This window comes from Mastigoproctus giganteus, chromosome 2 (assembly GCF_048544385.1).
Source record: "Mastigoproctus giganteus isolate SK-2022 chromosome 2, ASM4854438v1, whole genome shotgun sequence".
NCBI classification, from domain to species: domain Eukaryota; kingdom Metazoa; phylum Arthropoda; class Arachnida; order Uropygi; family Thelyphonidae; genus Mastigoproctus; species Mastigoproctus giganteus.
The window spans coordinates 151,480,171-151,500,939 of NC_143576.1; the positions used below are offsets into that span (position 1 = coordinate 151,480,171).

The 20,769-nt window shown below is 37.2% G+C and overlaps 1 protein-coding gene across 2 annotated transcripts in view; it reads left to right on the forward strand.

The window, feature by feature from the left end:
* The window catches only part of LOC150089663 (E3 ubiquitin-protein ligase KCMF1-like), a 223,166-nt gene that overhangs the window by 141,717 nt on the left and 60,680 nt on the right, over positions 1-20,769 (forward strand). Inside the window, exon 2 of one of the 2 annotated variants that reach the window (XM_090368718.1) lies at positions 10,779-10,885. The exons of the other annotated variant lie outside the window; for it this stretch is intronic. Within the exon in view, the coding sequence (XP_090224844.1) occupies positions 10,805-10,885 (81 nt within the window). The 5' untranslated portion in view covers positions 10,779-10,804. The remainder of the gene's footprint in view (positions 1-10,778; positions 10,886-20,769) is intronic. 2 annotated transcript variants of the gene reach the window in all.

Consider the following 20,769-nt stretch of genomic DNA (forward strand, 5'->3'; position numbering starts at 1 on the left):
TACTCTCTTTTATCAATTTTGTGGTGTGGAGATTGCTGTACCCTTCTCCAGCTCTACCAGACCCTTGTCTGTCGTTACTTGATTACAGTTCCCCAGGTTTATACTTCTGCTATAATTAGTGCACTTCAGTGGTTAGATTCAATCCATCACCAGGCCATCTGCACTGCCTTGAAGTATTCCGTAGATACCCTATTCAAAGCCTCTGTTGCAGCAAATGAACCATCTCTTTCTCTTTGATATAAGCCAGTGGTTTTCGACCTTTTAATAATGATACCCCTAAGTAATTTATTTTATTTTGTAGCACCCATACTTTCTGCCTGTTAGATCCAATTCTCTCTCTGTGTATATATATATATATATATATACACACACACAGAGAGAGAATTGGTCTTTCCCTGATTAAGAAAAATTAACTTAAAAACTATGCTAGATAGAAATTTGTACCTTGTGTCATAACGAAGGCCAATGCTTAGAGTTTTTTGCACTGTACAGTTGCACAATCTGTGGACGATCTAGGTAATGCTGCAATCACTACAATGGATACATCGCTGCAATTGCCAGTATCAAAATGGTGTCGATGAAGGAGAAAGCTCAGTGTGTTTTGTGGTTTCATGAAACAAAATCGCCAGTAACAGTTCAGCGAAACTTTAGAAGAGAGTATGGGCGAGATCTGCCGGATGTTAAAGACATCAGAGGTTGGTATGCAAAGTTTAAAAAGACTGGCAGTGTTGGGGACCTTAAAAGAACTGGTAGGCCTAGTGTGAGTGAAGAGACTGTTGAAGCTGTGCGTGATGCTTTTGAACGCAGTCCTCAGAAGTCAAGTCGACATGCATCAAGGGAACTTGGCATACCTTGGGCACCTCCGTGGGCAGAAGAGGCATTGCGTACACGCTTCTAGATTAGACCGGGGTTCGAGCTTGTGACCACCAAATACGGAGGATGCGAAAAGGTCAGGGAATGACCACCGCATATCCTCTGAGCAATATGGCCTTAGTTGCTAATGCTCCTAAAAAAAAAAAAAAAACCCAAATAACAATTGGCATACCTCAGAGGATAGTGGTTAAAATTTTGCACAAACAGCTTCGTTTGTATGCATATAAAGTGCAAATTGTTCAAGCCTTGGAGCAAGACGATCATCCCCGACATGTTGCTTTTGCTACAGAGATTCTGCAGCGAGTTGATGAAAACAATAATTACCTTAACCATGTTTGTTTTTCTGATGAGACTACCTTCCACACCTCGAGGAAGGTAAATTGACACAATGTCCGTATTTGGCGATCAGAGAACCCATGTGTTGTTTTTGAGAAAGAGAGGGACAGCCCTAAAGGGAACATTTGGTGCAGCCTAATGCACAACAAGGTTATTGGATCATTTTTTTTTTTGCTGAGCCCACTATTTCAGCGAACGTTTACTTGGACATGTTGGAGCAATACATTGCACCCCAGAAGAATTTCAGCCATGGGTAATTTTCAGAAAATATGGTGCACTGCCACACTGAAGTTTAGTTGTCAGTGAGTTCCTGGATGCTACATTTCCTAACCGATGGGTTGGGAGGGATGGTCCAACACCATGACCAGCCCGTTCACCAGACATGCCCCTCTTGACTTTTTTTTTATGGTGATATATTAAGGACAAAGTGTATTCGACTCCACTTTGTGATACTGATATTTTAAAGGTGCACCAACATCTCTTCAGTAACCATCGCGATAATGGATGCTTTCGCAACGGTTACTGAAGAGATGTTGGCGAAATCATGATGGAGAGAAAAATCGAGTATTGACTGCACATTCTCCAGGCAACAAACGGAGCACATGTAGAAGTGTACCGAAGAGGGAAAAAAAATGAGTTGAGGTAAAATTTGCAAAAGGCTGTATGTTTGTACCCAGCATAGTTCTTGTGTAATAAATGTTTGTAATCAGGGGAAGACTTTATACTCACTCTGTATATATATAAAAAATGTTATATGATAGTTATTACAATATTATAATTTTATTCTTTATGTAGAGGTACTAAATAAACATCAATTATAGATCATCACAAAATTAAAAAGATACTGTGCACCTTTTTATAATGAAATATATAAATTTAAGTAACTTAAACTTAAATTACGTGGCACCCTAAGGTGTCGCAGAACCTCCCCCTCCCGTTGAAAGCCAGCCACTTTACAGTATGCTCTTAAATTAAATTCCCTGCCTGATCATCCCATGTGGACATCCGTTTTTTATCCATAGTGGGAAAATATTTACAACACCCATCGGACTGCTAACTGACCTCCTTGTGTTCAAATCCAAGGGATGTTAAATGAACTAAACATGAGGTAGATAACGTTGCCCAATCACCAATGCAATTTCTTCCACCTTGGCACTGATTTTCTAACATGTGACCTCTCCGTGAAGATCTGGGAGAAGGCAAACATGCTACCAGCTGCCTACCAGCAATTCTTTGCATGATCGACAAACATCATGCGAATATTCTGACTTTCTGCCAGTCCACACAGATGGACTTTAAGTCGGAATCATATGGGGAATCGGCTGTTTTCCTTTCACAGAAAACAACATCCAACACGATTCCACAAGAAGCTAGCATATATACTGCAGAGTTGCATGAAATTGAAATAGCTCTTGATCACATCAAAGATAGATTACCAAAAGCATACGATATACAGCCACTCCCCGACTTACGTAAGGGTTGCATTCCGTGGAACTCTACGTAAGTCGAAATTTCCCTGAATGCTTATGCAGCACTTTCAAATTTGATTGAAGCAAAAAAGAAATGTTCGACGAACATGTAAATAGAATTATTTATTCAATTTTTTTTATCTCTTGCGCAGGAAATGCGAAGCCATTACTTCACTTGATAAAATTGTTCTTTGAGAGTGCAATCTATCCAGCTCAACTAAAAAAGGCTTTTGTTTACCCCTAAAAAAAAGAGACCCATCCTCACCCAACAACTGTATACCAGTTTGTCAATTAAATACACTCTCAAAGATAATTGAATCCGTTGTAATGATGCAGCTAATCAACTTTATTAAACTTAATCTGTCGGATTTCTCTCATGGATTTATCAAGGGTCGTTCCCCCTGCACAGATATGATTTCGTTTGTCTCGAATATATCCCAGGCACTTGACGAAGGAGAATAAGTAGACTCCATCTTCCTTGACTTAAGCAAAGCCTTCAACAAGGTAGTTCATCAGAGATTAATTAATAAACTGGATCATTATGGTCTTAGAGGACAGGCACTAAATTGGATTACAAGCTACTTGGAAGGTAGAGAAATGTCAGTGACATTTAAAGGTAAAATCTCATATCCTTAGGTGACATTGGTGTCCCGCAGGGCTCATAAATAAATAAATAAATTTTCTGTTTATACTCCAGGATGACCAAACGGTCAGAGGAGTTCACAAGATAGACAGAATATAAGAAACAGCACCGTATTTAGCAGTCACGGGCTTGAACCCCGGTCACTCAAGGCACGTGTAATTATGCACCCGCATGCCTGACCACTAGGCTACAGCGGCCTTAGGCCCACTGTTATTTCTTATCTATATTTCTCATCACTGTTATTTCTCATCCTTAGGCCCACTGTTATTTCTTATCTATATCAATGGCGCCTCCGTAGCCAGGTGGGAAGGAGCAGCAGTGCGTAGCACACGCTTCTTGATTAGACCGAGGTTCGAACCCGTCACCACCAAATACGGAGGATGCGGAAAGGTCAGGGATGACCACCGCATATCCCCGGAGCAATATGGCCTTAGTTGCTAATGCTCCTAAAAAAAAAAAAAAAAAAAAAAAAACCAAATAAATCTATATCAATGACCTGCCAAGTACCCTTGGAGACTACCAAATCAAAATTAATATATTCGCAAACAGCATAAAAATTTATAAAGCAATTGGCAATACCAGTGACTGCATCATCCTAAACAAAGCTCTTCAGTGAGTTATTCAGTAGCTGAAGGAGAACAAAATGGTAGTCAATGAAAATAAGTGTGAGGTGATGAGTTTTGCCAATTCACACACACAAAAAAAAAAAAAAAAACTTAATTTTTCTTATTGTATAAACAACAAGGTGATCAAAAAAAAAAAAAAGTTAGTACAGCCAAAAATTTAGGTATCTTTATTAAAGAATCACTTTCCTTTGATGTTCATGTCTCAAATATTGTGAAGGCAGCTATTTTTATTTATTTTTTATTTATTTACATAAATACAAAAATACATAACACTCTCTATTTATAATCATTTGAACCTGTGTAAGAAACTCCAGCAGAAAATGGAGCTTCTCTTACAAAATTATAAAACACAACAAGACTCAAGTAAAAGAAATGCATATATGCACACTCAGTGACATTTCTGTATTCGTGTATGTGTCCTAAGCTGGATATCATCATTCTTCTCTTTCTTGGTGATTCCCCCCCCCCCTCTCTCAGGGTAACTCGGAATTTTTTTTTTTTTTTTTTTTTTGGCTGGTGCAGCATAAGCCTCAGGCTTCCTTGCACCATATGGCTGATAATAATAATGTATGTGACCTGTTTGTAGCGGCTCCAGGACCTGGGTCCATTCTCTATCTTGACTACTACAGAATTTGTGTAATCAGGGCCTGAAATGTGATCAGTCAATACCTGAGCAACTGCTGCCTAATGCCCATCCCAAGGCATGTGGAGCCGGACATCATCTACTATCTGCGCTTTGGTAGTGCGCTAAAATCCTGTATCCACTGGCGGTAGTAGAATACCAGTGGATTCCAGCAATCCCATACTCAGGATGCCCAGTACTAAGTCTTTAAGATTGACTTCTGAGATGTTCTAAACCTTATTTTTAAGTGTTGTCCATTGTTCTTCGTAGTTGGGGCAGGACAATAGGATTTGGTTCCAGGATTCCTCTTCCCCACAGGAGCAATGAGGATTTTTCGCCAGTCCGAATTGGAACAGTTTCGCTATAAGAGCGGCATGTCTTGTTAGGATGTAGAATGTACTCGTGGATGGGTAGAACCAATTACAATGTGGCTTATTCATGGCAAAGGTGACATCCGGGATAAAAAGTCTGGTGACCGCTTCAGTGGGACTTTCATCCCGTCTAACCTGCCAAAGAGAGAGGAGTTTATTCCATAGGTTTATTTTTTTCCTGTTTGATATTTGTAGCAGGATTGCAGTCTATTCCAAGGAGTGAAGTTGATATGCCTTTTTTGTGTTGGTGCTCTATAAGCTATATATAGGTCCAGGGGAAGGGCCCCAGATAGAACCTGCAGTGCATTAGTTGATATTGTTCTTGTTACTCGGTGTGTCGCAAGCAGCATAGTTCTTAGCCTGGAAAGAAATGTGGCTCAGATTTTACTGTTAGTGACCCTATGGAACCAGACCCCAGCAGCATAGGAGGCAATTGGCAAGAACACAGCCTTATAGTATAGAGAGATAGGGTTCTTTTGGTGAGTCCCCAGTCCGAACAGGAGATTCTGATGACGGCTGCAGTGAAGGCTTTTGTTTTGTTTTGAATCAGCTAGCAAAAAACTAGGATTTCTTAAAAGAATTAACCAAGAATTTGATCAATTGGCACTTTTCATCTTTCTCTACAAAATTTACGTTAGCCCTAGAATTTGCCTCACAGGTCTGGTCCCCACATGCAGCTTACCAAAAATTAGAAATTGAAAGTATTCAAAAAAGAGCATTACAGTACGTTTGTTTTAAAAATGGCCTTGAATACAATGAGAAATCTTACCAAGAGCGGTGTGTATTCTTTGGACTTGAAACGCTGGAAGAAAGAAGAGATGAAAATGACTTAACCCTTTTTAACCAGCAGTTAAACGGTACTATAAACTGCCCTCACCTCGTCTCACAAATAAACTTCGATGCACTGACAGCTTTAAGAAACCATCGACTGCTAAAACCATCCTATGCAAAAACTAATTATGGATACTACAAATACTATAACAGGACTGCAAGATCAATCAACAAGGCAAATCTGGACATATTCGATACCCCTGGACACTTCAAGAAACAACCAAAACTGCTAACCACATCCATTACCTGAACCTTAAAATTGACTCTTTTGACCAGTTCTAAGAATCTGATTCTGTGATGTGTGTGTGAAGAAATACCAGTGTTCAACCTTTCTGCTTCCTGTTCACTTGTCTGACTGATCCGTCCTCTTTTTATTTAATATTGTTTTATTTTTATCTATAATTTCAGTTTACTATTCTTTTTATGTACATTTACTTTTCTTTTTACTTTGAAAATTTATACACCAAGCTTGTGCTTTGGAGCTGTGTAATGATGCTTTGTAGCTGCACCCTCGATAATGTTTGATTGCTGTTTTGTAACTGTTAATAATAATAATGGGAAAAATTACAAAGTGTACAAAAATTTCAAAATTATAAAATTTCAAAAAGAGAGAGGAGACAGGCATAATGTCAGCAAGTTTTACCTTTCGAGCATAATTGCCAGAATTAACTCTAGCTGATAAGCACACCGCTACGGAAGTTGAGGGCTGTGGAGACTTAGAAGGGTTTTTTCCCAACACATCACAAAATTTCCCTGCGGAATTGGCACTGGCAACTTCACCACATATTTTAATGTTTTGGACACTAGTTCGATGCTTGAACCTGTTAAACCACCCATTGCTTGGCTTGGGATTCGCTGTACTTATCCTTAATATCTTCATAAATACTTGTTGCTTTTGCTTGAATGACCATTGGACTCAGGGGCACTCACTTCTGAATCTGATTTTCCATCCATAGCTTTTCCATCTTCAATATAGCATCTGAATGCTGTTCAGGTACTATATTTAAGATCACTTCTAATCTTAAATGCATTGATCCTTTAACTTGTTCTTTTATACATGCACTGTCTCTTAAAATAGTATTCACTGTTGAAGTAGCGAGACACAATTCCGTGCAATAGATGACAAATTTTGTCCTGCTTCATACTTCTTAATTAATCATTTTCATTTCTAAATCAATTTTGTTTCGTTTCCTAGCACTGCCAGCACTTGCACTTTCCATTGGTCTTTTTCTCTTCACCATTGTAATAAGTAAATAGGAATGAAGAGAAGATTCTGAAAATTTTTGTTTTTTATATGATTGAAGATTTCAGTGAGGGGGAACTCATTTCACCATAATACTGTAACGTAAAAACCCACAGAATTCCAGTTATTGGTATTATTGCAAATGCAGTAAGAACGACTTTACTATCTATTTATAATAGATTGTGCTAACAGAAAAGCCCAATAAACAGGAAAGTGCAAATTGTTTCTGTTTTATTGGTAGTGACCTCCAGAAATGTTTTAAAAAACACTACAAAGGTGTTCAAAATTGATTCTTATAACGGAACATATGATAACAATAAAAGTGTAGTGCAATTTCCATTATAAAAGTGACCTTTTAGAGAGATAAATAGTTTAATTATGTAGCAAAAATTTTCAATTTTCAGGTCTTGGAACGAATTACCGAAAGAAAAAAAAACGTTTGCAAAATACGTTTCCACGATTTTTTCTAAGTTTGCACCCATCGGCAAGGCAAAAACTTATGTGAAGTCAAATTTCCGTAAGTAGAGTATTACGTAAGCTGCGGAGTGGCTGTATACTGATTCATCAAGCGTGTTACAGGTTCTGTTATCAGTGATGTAATAACCCTCATCCAGTCATGTTACGGATTCAGCAGATGCTTTTTTCTCTCTTGGAATCAGATTTCGACATCTGCTTCTGCTGGATCCCAAACCACATTGGGATCAGGGAAAACGAATTAGCCGATACCACTGCAAAATCAGCCTCTCCAGAATCTCAAACTCTACCACTGCAAAATCAGACTGACAAGCAATGGCTGAATAGCCATTGCTTATCAGTCCCCTATACAGACTACAGGCAAATAATATGCACCAAATTATACTCCCAGTGGCAAGATTCTTGGCATGGGCAGGTCACAAAAAACTACATGATATTAAGCCTGTAATGGCAGTCCAGTCTATGCAGGGTCTGGGGGGGGGAGAGAGAGAGAGAGAGAGTGTGTGTGTGTGTGTGTGTTCTTGCTTGGCTCTACATAGGTCACAGTCATCTGACACATTCCTTTTTGCTGAGGGCGGATGACCCACCTATGTGTGAGGTGTGTAACACTTTTAACTACTTGTCACCTTTTTATAGAATGTCCTGTTTTTAGAGAAGCACAAGGCTTGTTTTTTATTGCTTTTAATAATCTGGCTGAACCACTTACACCCAGTCAGATTTTAGGTAATAGAGACACTACGTCTGACATTTTTAAATTTCTACACAAGGATTTAAATTTATATTTTGTTATTTACCTTAAAATATTAAATATATCATATTTTTGCCATCTTGACGTGGTAGCCTGTTATAGGCTTCAAAAAAAGATATTTATTTTTGCTTTTATCTTGGCATGGTGCATTATGCCCTCACCTGCTAGTGTGCCATTAAACACCAAACCAAACCTTAGGTCACTGAAGTATAACCATTTTCTTTTATATGATCTAGTTTTGGTGCATTATAGCCATAGTTGCTGGTGCGCCAATAAAACCCAATACAATAACAGCAACAACTGTTTAAGCAGAATTCAAAAAACCCAAAAAGTAAAAAGAAAGTTGAGCAGGTGCTCAACTTTCTTTTTACTTTTTGAAAGATGACCTGCCACAATTTTTGCTACATTTTTAGTGTCACCACTCCTGTATTAAGGAGAAAATAGTGTTTACTTTGTATAGCAGTGAAAAGCTATGCAACAGGTAAATCAGATCACAAGCACTCAATTACCACTTCTCAGCCCATCTGCCTAATTTTTTTTTAGATTTTGTTTTAGTAGCATATCTTGATTCATGTCATTGATGAATCAAGGTATGCTACTGAAATCCTGCCAGCCTCTGTTGTCACCTGCAAACTTTACATGCCTGATATGTCATTATCGGTATTGTTAATAAATACTAGAAACAATAAGGAGGCTAGCACTAAATCTGAGGGGAATTATTTTTAAATTCATGTTTAAAACATGCTTCAATTCATTTTTTCACCTAGTTATTTTGGGATAACCAGGGATACTTTCTTTATAAACATTCATTGTTTATTGAGTTTTCTTTGGATTGTTTTCTTCTGAACAAAAATATGAATATGGATTTAAACTCTTCCTTTGAAATTCCATTATTTTGTTAACCAGTGAAAAAGAAAATTCTTTTGTTAAATATTGTTAGTTGAAAAATTCAATTAACAATATTTTCAAATCACAATGTTATTTACACTGTGCTCCAAAACTCCACCCTCCTTGATAAGCATTTCACCAATGAACAATAGACTGTAGACTGATGGAATGTAAGCCCAAGCCCCACTGGAGGCAAGAAAGCATCCCCACATAGCAAGACAGAAAAATATAATATAGAGAAGTATTTATTATCATACTGTAATTGGTCTCTTATTTTTCTTGTCTGTTTTTGCACTGCGGTATTATGTTCATTACCTAGAATTATAAAATTGAAAAAAAAAAAAATAATTGAAAAAATGTTTTAATAAATTTAGTAAAATATTTTAAAAAGTCTCTCTCTCGTTAAGCAGTAGTATTCTCTACATCCATTTTTATAACTTATTGATTTCGTAAAATTCTTGGTTCTGAATTCCAGAGAACTTTTCAGTTTTCATCTTTTGTAAGCCAAAAATTGGAGAACACCAGCTTGTAGAGGTAATTCTACCCCAATTTTCAATGCTATTTTTGTGTACCCTTAAATAAAACTGCTATTAGTTCTAAACACAGATGGGACAAATCTGAAGACGTTTTATACAAAAGCAAATATATTTTTTTTGAAATGCACTTGAAATACCAGGTAAAAAAACATAATCTATATACATATGAAAAATGTAGACCTACTTACAATCTCTCTCTCTCTCTCTCTCTCTCTCTAGTTCTGTAAGTATCTGTATTGATTCTGATTTGCCATTTATAGTGAATTATTGAACATATATTTTAGATGCATTAGAAAGGCTTTGATTTTCTTATGATTGGCTAGCATATTTGTCACTATAAATAGCTTAGGATAGTTTTTGTGAGTTGGGAGCAGTGCATAAGAGATAAAGATAATTTTCTAAGACTACTCTCACATAACTAGTGTTGTTATTCAGTTCTTCACATGTATCTAATACTACTAGACTTGTATATCTGTCTTGTATTATAAGTTACAGAATAAAGCTAGGTAAAAGGTATATCCTAGACTGTATGTTCTTTCGGCTTAATATTCAAGAGATTTGTTTTTATGTGGTATTACTATGTTATTATATATATATTTTTTAATTCATAGAACTCTTGTTAAAATTTAGGGAGTATTGAAATAAAAGATCTGCTAGATCTGAATTTCCTTTTAAAAAAATACTGGTGTACTGTATTAGAATTATACATTGTTCTGTCACAAGAAGAGACATTTCATGTTATTTCTACTGAAATCACAGAGTGATTTCAGTAGCACCCCCCCCCCCCATGGAAAATCTTTTCATTTTATTTTTTCAATTCCCTCAGATTCTAAACAGAAAATTACGAACACAAACTTTCCTAGAAACACAGTACACACAAGTTGAATGTTGAATTGGCTGAATCACAAATAAAACTAAATTTTTCTGTCTTGTAAAGGCTTTCATAAGAACATTCTTCATGACATAGATAGCTTGAAAGTGCAAGGAAAAATGAAAAGTATACTTTCAAATTTTAGAACATTTCCAAAGATCAACAATAATGTGTATCTGAAGTTAAGTTGTTATTCAGTATATGTCAAGTGGGTTTGTTTTGTGATGCACATGATTTGTTTGTTTAGGGCCAACTGGTTTTATGTAACTTTTTATGTGGACTTATAGTTTCAATAACATTCTTAATAATGCTACATTAAATGGTGGAGTTTTCAAAATGTTAACATCAAAACAGGTAAGCACATGCATGTTTTATAAAAAGAATTATTCCTTTCTTCTAATGTCCGGCTTTGTTACTTAAGTCCTTTGGTGACTCATATTACCATAGAAATGCTGCTTTCATGCATGTGGTGATAATAGTCTTATTTTCTAATATTGATGTGTTCATGTGAAAGTAGCATGCACAAATAATAGTTTCTAATATGGCTATTGCAATTCAAAAAAAATCAGTATTTTCTAACCATTACACTACTCAATTGATCAGCAGCTGTGGAAATGGCATATTGATCATAGCTATTTAAAAACTGATATGTCCCTATTTTCTCTCCTTTAATGTTCTTGTTACTATTGTTCAGAAGTGGTAACACTGGCCACTGGGACTTAACTGACAGTATAGGAGCCTAACATAATTTCTTCATGAAAATAACTTTTGCAGTTTCAGAATAAAAAAAAATAACCATCTGTTTAATTTTAATGATATCTGGAATAAAAGTGAAACAGTGTATAGATGCTATACATAAAATTATAGGAGGAACATATGAAATAATAAAATAAAATAATACACAAATAACTTGTGGAAGGAATATGTAAAACTGTGAGCTCTTATATAAAAAAGTATGTGCTTGTTACTTGGCATGAAGTCACCTGTAAAATGCTGGCTTTATCAATTAGCATGATTCTGTAACTAAGTACACATGCTGTAATTTTAGGAGAAGATGAAATTTTCTCATGAAACTTGTCTGCACATGGGTAAAGTTGCTCTTGACAACAATTCATGCACAACAGTTGTATTAATGATGGTAGTTCCATTAGAAGACGAATTTGGTTGAACAGTGTAGTATAATCTGACTTGACTTTGAAGGTATTTCACCTGCAAACATCTACAGTTATATGATAACACTGTATGCAGACAATGCTTGCTGAATCGCAGAAGTGTACAAGTGGATTCAAACATTTTAAAGATTGGCAAAGTATTGATGACAAAAAATGTGTAGGCAGACCAGTTGAAGTCTCCACTCTATTGCTTCAAGGTCATATTGAGCAAATTGCAGGGACATTATTGGTTAGTAAAGGGACAGTTAATTCTATCACTCACAAACAAAATGTATGTAAGATGGATGCCAATAATGTTGGCTTATGACCATAAAGTTGAAAATCTCAGGATTTGTCAGTTACCAAAAAATCACTATTCATTTGAAAGTAATAAAATTTCTTATTCATATTGTGACTTGCATTGAAACTGGGGTTGAGCCTGAGTCAAGAGACAAAGCATGAAATAGAAACACCAGGATTGCCAATGACAAAAATTCAAAACAATGCTATCAGTTGGTAAGATTATGCTTATGATTTTAAGGCCCTGTCTATTGCAGTTATCTGTAGAATCAACATACCTGTATTATCCAGTACTGTAGAAGAACAAAACCAAGCCTCTGCTATTCCTCGAATGCCCTGAACTTCATCAAAAAGGTACTGTTTTTCTGCAGAATATCGCCCAGTTTTGCAGTCCCCATTTAAACCAAAATACAATTGTAAAAATTATTTTGGAAACATTGAGTCATCCTTAGTACAGCTGGACCTATCATCCTGTGATTCCATTTATTTCATTCTGAGAGAAGCAATACACAGGCTCTCCTGCATAAGCATGAGCTAGCATGCTTTTGCTTACAGGAGACTTATCTGAAGGCAAATGAGGAACCTTGATTGCAAAAGTGCTCAACCATTCACAAGGACACAGCTGGGGATGGACCTGCCCACGGATGAGTTACCATTCTGGTTTGTAACCATACCACTTTTCAAGTTACACTGCTCAACACCAACTTAGAAGTGATAGCAGTTCAACTATTGCCATCTTGAAATATCAACCCCCCCCCCCCAGGCAGACTTTGGTGATCTCATAAGCAGTTACTCTCCCCTTTTCTATTATGTGGGATTTCAACAGACAGTACTCTGTAGAGTAGTTCTGGCATCAGTGGGAGGGGTTGGACTATCGAGCATATACTCAAATGGCTTGGCCTTTTTATTGGGTGATATAACCCCTTCCACATGCCTACTACCCATACATTTACTGCAATCAATCTCTTTGTATGTTCCCCTTTTCTTCTCCCTGTGTGTTCATGGGGATGTTGAAGAATACCTTTTTGGAAGTAATCACTTCTGCATGATAACCACTCAGTGGAGTGGGAGAATATGACTGGATTGATCATACTGACTGGAATGCTTTTAAACATCTGGCAGCCTTTAATACCATCTCAGTCAGCAAGGAGCCAATTAATGATGCAGTGAGGTATGTCACAGAAAATATTGTCCAAGCAGTGGCAAATACAATTCCGAAGACATTGGCTCGGTTTCCTCCATTTCCAAAGCCATGGTGGAATGCAGAATGCACAGCAGCATGAAACCCTCAACAAAGCATAGGAGAAATTTTATCGTTATCCCACACAGATAATCTAATAGCCTTCAAATGTGCCTGAGCAAAAGCACATTAAGTTAGATGTTACAGTCAAAATGAATCTTGGATCTGTTTCACATATTCAATCAACCTGACGGTGTTATCTAAGCTCGTCTGGGACATCTGGAAAATAAAGGTTAGATACACATGACCCACCACATCAATCCTAGATTATAATAGATATGCAATTGCCAACACTCTAGGGCAGGGGTGGTCAACAGCCGGCCTGTGACGATGTTGAAGCCGGCCCCCTCGGTAAATGCATAAATATAGAAAATCCATACCTGACTACACTCGCCATAAATGTTCGGCTTAATTCGGTTCAATCGGGAATCGCGGCCAGTACAACAGTAACCAAGTGATTCTACATAGCGTCAGAGTTATTTCCTAATTATTATTGTAGCATCGATCGAACGAAGTTCCTTTGGGTTTGACTTCTTATTGAAAAAAATAATATTGGTGCGAGATATTTTATGTTTTATGCCTTTTCTAATTATTACAATTTTTAATTTAATATAATTTATAGCCCATAAAATGAGCCAATTAAAAAAAAAAAGAAAAATTGATGCCAAATGCCGCATTTTCAATGATAATTGGACATTCAGATATTTTTTTTAAAAATGCATTAATAATATGGTAATTCAAGTAATATAACATTTTTTAGGTTCTGATTTTTTTTTATTAAATCGTTCAATCTATTCCGGCCCGCATCATGATGCGAAAATTTCATGCGGCCCGCTGACGAAAAAAGTTGCCCACCCCTGCTATAGGGGAGACATTTGCTAAAGTGGCTGCCGAACTCCCCCCCCCCCAAAGATTTTGTCCTAAAACGAAAAACTGAAAAGAGCATTTTAAGTTATCTTCAAACAACTGAGAGGCATACAATCAGCCTTTCACAGAATGGGAATTGAAAGTGGTACTATCTCTATCCCATGCTAGTGCTGTCAAGCCAGATGACATCCATTATGAGATGATCAAACATATTTCATCTGATTCTGTGGATTGGCTGCTCTGTCTTATCAACAGAATCTACCTTGAAGATTAGTTTCTTGGACACCTGGCATAAGTGATCATGCTTGCCTTACCAAGTCAGGAAAGGATCCAAAATTTCCAAGCAATTACTGCACAATTGCTCTGATAAGCTACTTGTGAAAGGTCCTGGAAAAAAGGATGGTCAGTGCCTGTCTGATATGGTATTTAGAAGCAAATACCTCCTTTCTAAAGTACAGTGTGACTTCCAAAGGAACAGGTCAACACTCAACCACTTAATAAAATTAGAAACACCTATTCAAGATGCTTTCCTCAAACACAAGCACACAGATTCGATTTTCTTTGATATGATATGAAAAAGCATACATGGCTGGGTATTTGGAATCTTATGTATTGACTGTAAAAGTGTACTGTTTGATTTACATGTTATGCTGGCTGAAAAATGGATAGTGAAAACCAATACAGCCAGGCCTCGCATAACACAAGGTCGATTAATGTATTTTTAAGTTACCGCTGTTTGAAAAAAATTATACCACTTTTCACTTTACACGATGCAAATTTCCAGTTAACATGATCCCTTTTTTTTTTTTTTTTTGTGATAGTCAAAAGATTTGAATCACGCGTTAAGCTTACCGCATATCGGACCAGCAATAAACAAATGTTTGCCTGCTGCCCACCTCGTTGTGTTCCATCAACCATCGGAAGAAGACGTGTTACTTGTTTCTCTCCCGCTAATAAAGTCAATGCAGACTTGCATTTAAAAATTCTAATTTTTAAATGAGCCAGATGAAAATGTTACCGCTAAGCAGATAAGTAAAAGAACTAGGTGAAATCTTTTGTATCGCAGAAAACCCCAAACAAAAGGCTTGAGGTTTTCTGTGATATTTATTTCGCCAGGGCCCAGAGAAGATTGTTGTCAGCTATTGGAAATTAATTGATGAAAAGAGAGTCAGCACTGTTCAAACGACTGTTCAAATATTTCCATAACAAATTGTTTCTTTATTGTGTATTTTGGGTCAGAGGTTCCCAAACTTTCTCTGTTCATGGTGCCTTTTAGTGTCTCAGTAATTTTTTCGCAGCACGCCTAGACCAAAAGAAATACCTAACAGTTCCGTTTATGAAGTAGTTAGGTCCAAACAACTTAATAAGAAATGTTGAAACTGTGAACTGGACACCACACGAGCTAGTAGTTTGCGTGGTGTGTGACAGATGTCGAGTATTGCTGTGTTTCCCTCGAAAATTTAAAATATTATGTGGCGCACAGTTTGGGAACCACTGTTTTATGCAATAAACATTTAATTCCTTAATTATTTTCATTGTCCTTTATATGGCATACAGTTTAAAAGTTATTTTTAAAATTCTTTATGGATATTCCTGAAGGTCAAGGACCAATTATAATTTTTCCTATTGATTATTATATTCGATTAACGTGTTTCTGTTTTGCACGATGCACTCGCGGGACAAATTAATTGTGTTAATTGAGGTCAGCCTGTATACACACACACACACACATACAATTAAGTATAGCAGAGCAAAAGCAAGTTTTGTTCTTGAGGCTGTCACAGATATTCCAAGCTGTGCTTTCTACCTTGGAGTCTAAAACGCTAATGGAACTGATATTGAGGTGATACTCAAGTCAAGTGGACCTAATTTCGGCAAACTGTGGTTGATCTGTGAGACCAAAATCCTCTGCTTGCGCCTTCACAGTGGTGGTATTGTTAGTAATTGTGGGTAAACCCTCCCCCCCACATGAAAGTCCTGAAATATGGCACCTAGCATACTTGAGGTGACCACCTGGGTGTGAACCAACATAAGCAGGGGTCGAGGTGTGGAGCTCATACCATACAGAGGAATGCTGTCCCCCTGTTACCAGGCAATACTATGCGATAGATGACTTGTCAACCAGTGCAATACCACCACTTTGCTTATTGGAGGCTTGAAGTGGTGGAGCCCATGTTTAGTCTCCAGAGCAAAGCTCCGGCAACCCCCCCCCATCTCTCCCATTATACAGTATGATTGATGTTTGTTGAGGTTATAATAGACATCGTGGCAAGATCCAATCTTTCTTACATTTCAAGGGTACAGCTCTAAAACAGTGTTCGCAGGCTGGCTGCTAGATAGTCTACTGGACTGTGAACTTATTGATAACACTAAGAGGCTTCCTGATCAACTAGTGTATAATCTCACTGATTTAGCCTGCCAGATTGTGACTGGAAGGAGTCAGTAGTGTGTGTGTGTGTGTGTGTGTGCAGGGGACATTGTCAAGGCTGCATTATGTCAAGAAGCTGGGTATATTCTTACCATGTATACACCATATCAAAAATTTCATTAATTCATACAACTTGTCTTTGCCAACTTTTCTTACTTCTGAATATACCATGTATTCTCAAACTAATAGAACAAACTTATCTGCAGAAAGATCTAAACCTTCCAAACACTTCCTCATTCAGTTGACAAATTTACAAGGTCTCAATGCTGTCCATTTTTAATTTAAAGTCTGCCAAACCCCATTTACTTTTTCTGACAAAATCCCATTTATCAGTTGATTCAACCATTGCTCATCTCATTTGTCCAAATTATTTGCTGTATGATTCTTTTCATTTCGAAGGTGGTACTTGTGCATATGTCTGTTCTGATGTTCCCTGTCACATGCTTAGTAATTTGGAATCTCCTCTTTGTGATCTTCTCTAGCTTAAAACCTCTCTATTACATTCTGTCAAATTCATCTGTTTCCTCTATCGTTCTCCCAGCTCCACTAATCACTTGGAAGTCTTTCACTTCCTCTCTTAGAAACTTGACTTTCTGCAGTCGAACTTTCCTAACAGTGAAGTAATTTTCCTTGGTGATTTTGCTCTTCATAACCCCATCTGGCTTCTATTTTCTGTCACATGGACCCAGCTGGTTGAGATGCTGAGGCTTTTGCAATTACTAATGACCTCACACAGGTTGTTCATTTATCTACCAAAATACCAGGCGATCCTAACCATGCAGCCGACACACTTGATCTTTTTCTCACAAACAACCCTTCTAAGCACACAGTCTAGGTGAGTGATCATCTAGGCACCTCACATCACAACTTGGCGATGGTCTTTTTTCCAATGGAGCCTTTCTCTCATGGCTATTCTCAACGTCGTGTTGACTGACATTACAAGAATGCAAAATGGGATGATCTGCAAAATTTCTCGTCTTTTCCTTGGTCGGGGTTACTGTTTCAAATCTTCTGATTTGCTCAGGTCGTATCAGTGAAAATTATTCTTGTAGGGATGAAATCTTTTATTCCACGCTTTACCCTAAAATCTCATCCTTTATCTAAACCTTTGGTTTTCAAAAAAATGTGCTGAGGCTGTACAAGAGAAGAATTTTGCATATCATAATTGGCTTGTATCCAAATCTCCAGGTTCGTTTTCTGCTTACAAATGCTCACAATAATTGTAAGGCAGTTATTAATCAGTCCAAACTAGATTTCGAATTGGCTAAGAGTAGAAAACTTGCTTCTCTTGTCCAAATCATTGAGCATTCTGGTCACTTGCCAAAGTATTGGCTGCAACTTTTGCCCAACTCTGTTCCCACCATTGTCAGAACCAGATGTTTCTATTGCCACTTCAGCCAAAGATAAAGCTGACCTGCTAGCATCCTATTTTTCTTCCAATTCATGTATTGATGACCTTGGTAAACCACCTCCCACCATTACCAGTACACTCCATTCAATGCCTCCTATGGTCTTCCTTCAAAAGGATATCAGATTTTGAACAATCTTGATGTAAGAAAGCTCCAGTTTCTGATGGTATTCTTTCATTTGTCCTTAAAACCTGTGCTCCTGGAGCACATTTTTCACTTTCTTATTCCAAAGGTGTTTTCCCTTCTGCTTGGCAATTTGCTCATATCCAGCCAGTTCCTAAAAAGGATGAAAGGGAGGGAAAGCTGTCTGTTTACATTATAGACAACCATGTAGTACACTCTTTCTGAAGTCCTCTTCAGTAATCCCCAAATCAATTAGATTGTGTACATAGAATTCACAGTAGTTCCTTTTATTTTTATAATGTAGACTACATCCAAGTCCACGTCATAAAAATTTTTGGCTTCAGATATAGTTTTATGAATGAGAAAATTCAGTTCTCTAAATCTGTTGCTGGAGTCCACCAAATCACTATCCTTGAAACTATTCACCTGAAGAACAATAGCCCTATTACAAGCTTCATGAACACTTATTTTAAGTCTATTAAGATTAGATTTCATTCCTGGTAAATAATAAAGGTAGGAGGACCTTTATTACTTTCACAGCAGATTGTGGTTTGGTTATTAACCTTGCTAATAACCAAACCATAATCAGCCAGTTAAGAACTTGCAGAACCATCTGATGGGGAAACATTTGAACATATCATAAAGAGTGTAATTGTTGTAAATATTAATATAGGAATCCAATTTAATCAACATAATTTTCATAACTCATATGGCATGTTGGCACAGCATTCATCCTCTCCACAGGAGAGGTGGGGGGGGGGGTTGTCAATAAGACAGAATGAGTGCACTTGACTCAAGGAACCATGTCTAGAGATTAGGATGGTGACATGATCTGATTAGTTCTATTGATGACAAAATGCAATGTAATATTGTCATCTGTAGAATTGTGGGTAGGACTTCTAATCAGTGGAAGAAGATCATTAATATACAAGTGGAAAAGATGGGAGAAAGAACCGAACCTTGGGGAACACCAGGATTAGTGGAAAAATTAGAAAACAGAACACAGTCTACCAGTTGCAAAAATCAGTTGGCAGGCCATGAGATGGGAACTTATTTATAACACCTTTTTGCCAAACACAATCAACTGCCTTTGATATGTCAAGAGCAACAACTTGGGTTTCAACAAATTTTTCCACCAAATTTGTCCAAAGATAAGTAACATAATGTGAGCACTAACACCCTTGCAGATTCTTGGCAATTTAAATCTTACCAGCTCTAAAAACATGAGGATGACGAAGTCCTTTTCATATTTTTTATTGTTATTCTGTTTTTAATGAAGAAACAACAACTACAGAAAAGGAAATGAATAAATATATTACACACACAAAAAAAAAAAAAAAGAAACTACAAACCTTGCTACAAATATGGTAAATTCCTCCTCTATTTCTATTACACTTGATAAGGTATGATTCTGCTCCTACATACCAAGGCCAACCTAAAAATAAAGTGAAATAAACTAAAATAAAATAAGGAACACAAAGCAAAGCAACACTTGCTTCAGCAGTGTGAGCGCAAAACCCTAGGCTCCAAGGAGATGCCTTCCAAAACCCAGTGAGGATTGAGCACTACATTTTATAAATAAATAAAAATGGAAAAAACTTGGAATCCACAAGCACTACCTCTTCGAAGGATATCAGCACTTATAAACTTCAATTGGATTGTATTTCATTCGCTGACAGCATAGTGCACATACAGTAGGGCTCTGCTTTTCGGTGTTCCGCGAATTCGGTGGTTTTTAATGATATCCATGTTCATTATGTTCGGCACTTTTTTGGCGTGACACGCTCAGCAACCGAGTCCGAGAAGGCCATCAAATGCCATTTTATTGTTGCTGATTCACTCTATTTACAGCATGTGATAGTGTAAACATGTTATTAGGCTTTTATATGCATTTGCAAGTGAAAAAAGACTATGTTCCACTTTTCAGTGATTTTTGCTTTTTGGCAGGGGTCTGGAACCTAACCCTCCATATGAGTGGGCCCTACTGTACAATCAGAACCAGGTGGCGAATAATAAAGAGAAATCAAAGAAAAATTAAAAAGCACATCGTGGCCACTTCTTTTACTTAAGTTTGAATTATAGTTATCATATAGGGCAGAGGTTCCCATAGTGTGGATTTGCCCACCTGGGACAAACTTAGTTTTGTTGGGAAGGGGAAGACCCATGTTATTTTTAATGAAGCACTCTTTTTAACAAAATATGGACAAACTGTTCCATTCCACTAATCTCCAGGTGTGAAGCATGATTTATCTAAAGCTTCAAGATTAAATTATTGAAGTATATATTAATTATAAATGTGTATATCTCAGCAAATTTTAATAATAATTAAAATTTGTGCCTTCTCCCAAATAATAAATATTTGGGGTAAGCACAAAGATATAAAACTGTGGGAACCTCTAGTAAAGGGACATCCATTGACACTTTGCTGCTGACAACCACTGGCTGCTGTCCACCAATTTGCTGGACAGCAGTCAGTGGTTGAAATATGATCTTTTTTAGAGTTCAATAGCCCTGTGTCAAAAGACCAGTGTCAACAAAAGAGATGTGTTTGTGGATACCCAAGTTCTGTTTTTATTCATTTATAAAATATTGGTGCTTATTCCTGGTGTGCATTTTCATTATCATGCCTTGCCTTTTCCCACAGAAATTGGTACACTTCACTTTGTCTTCATTTGTGATTTGTTACACCACTTGACAGCAGCTTCAGCTGCAAACATTTC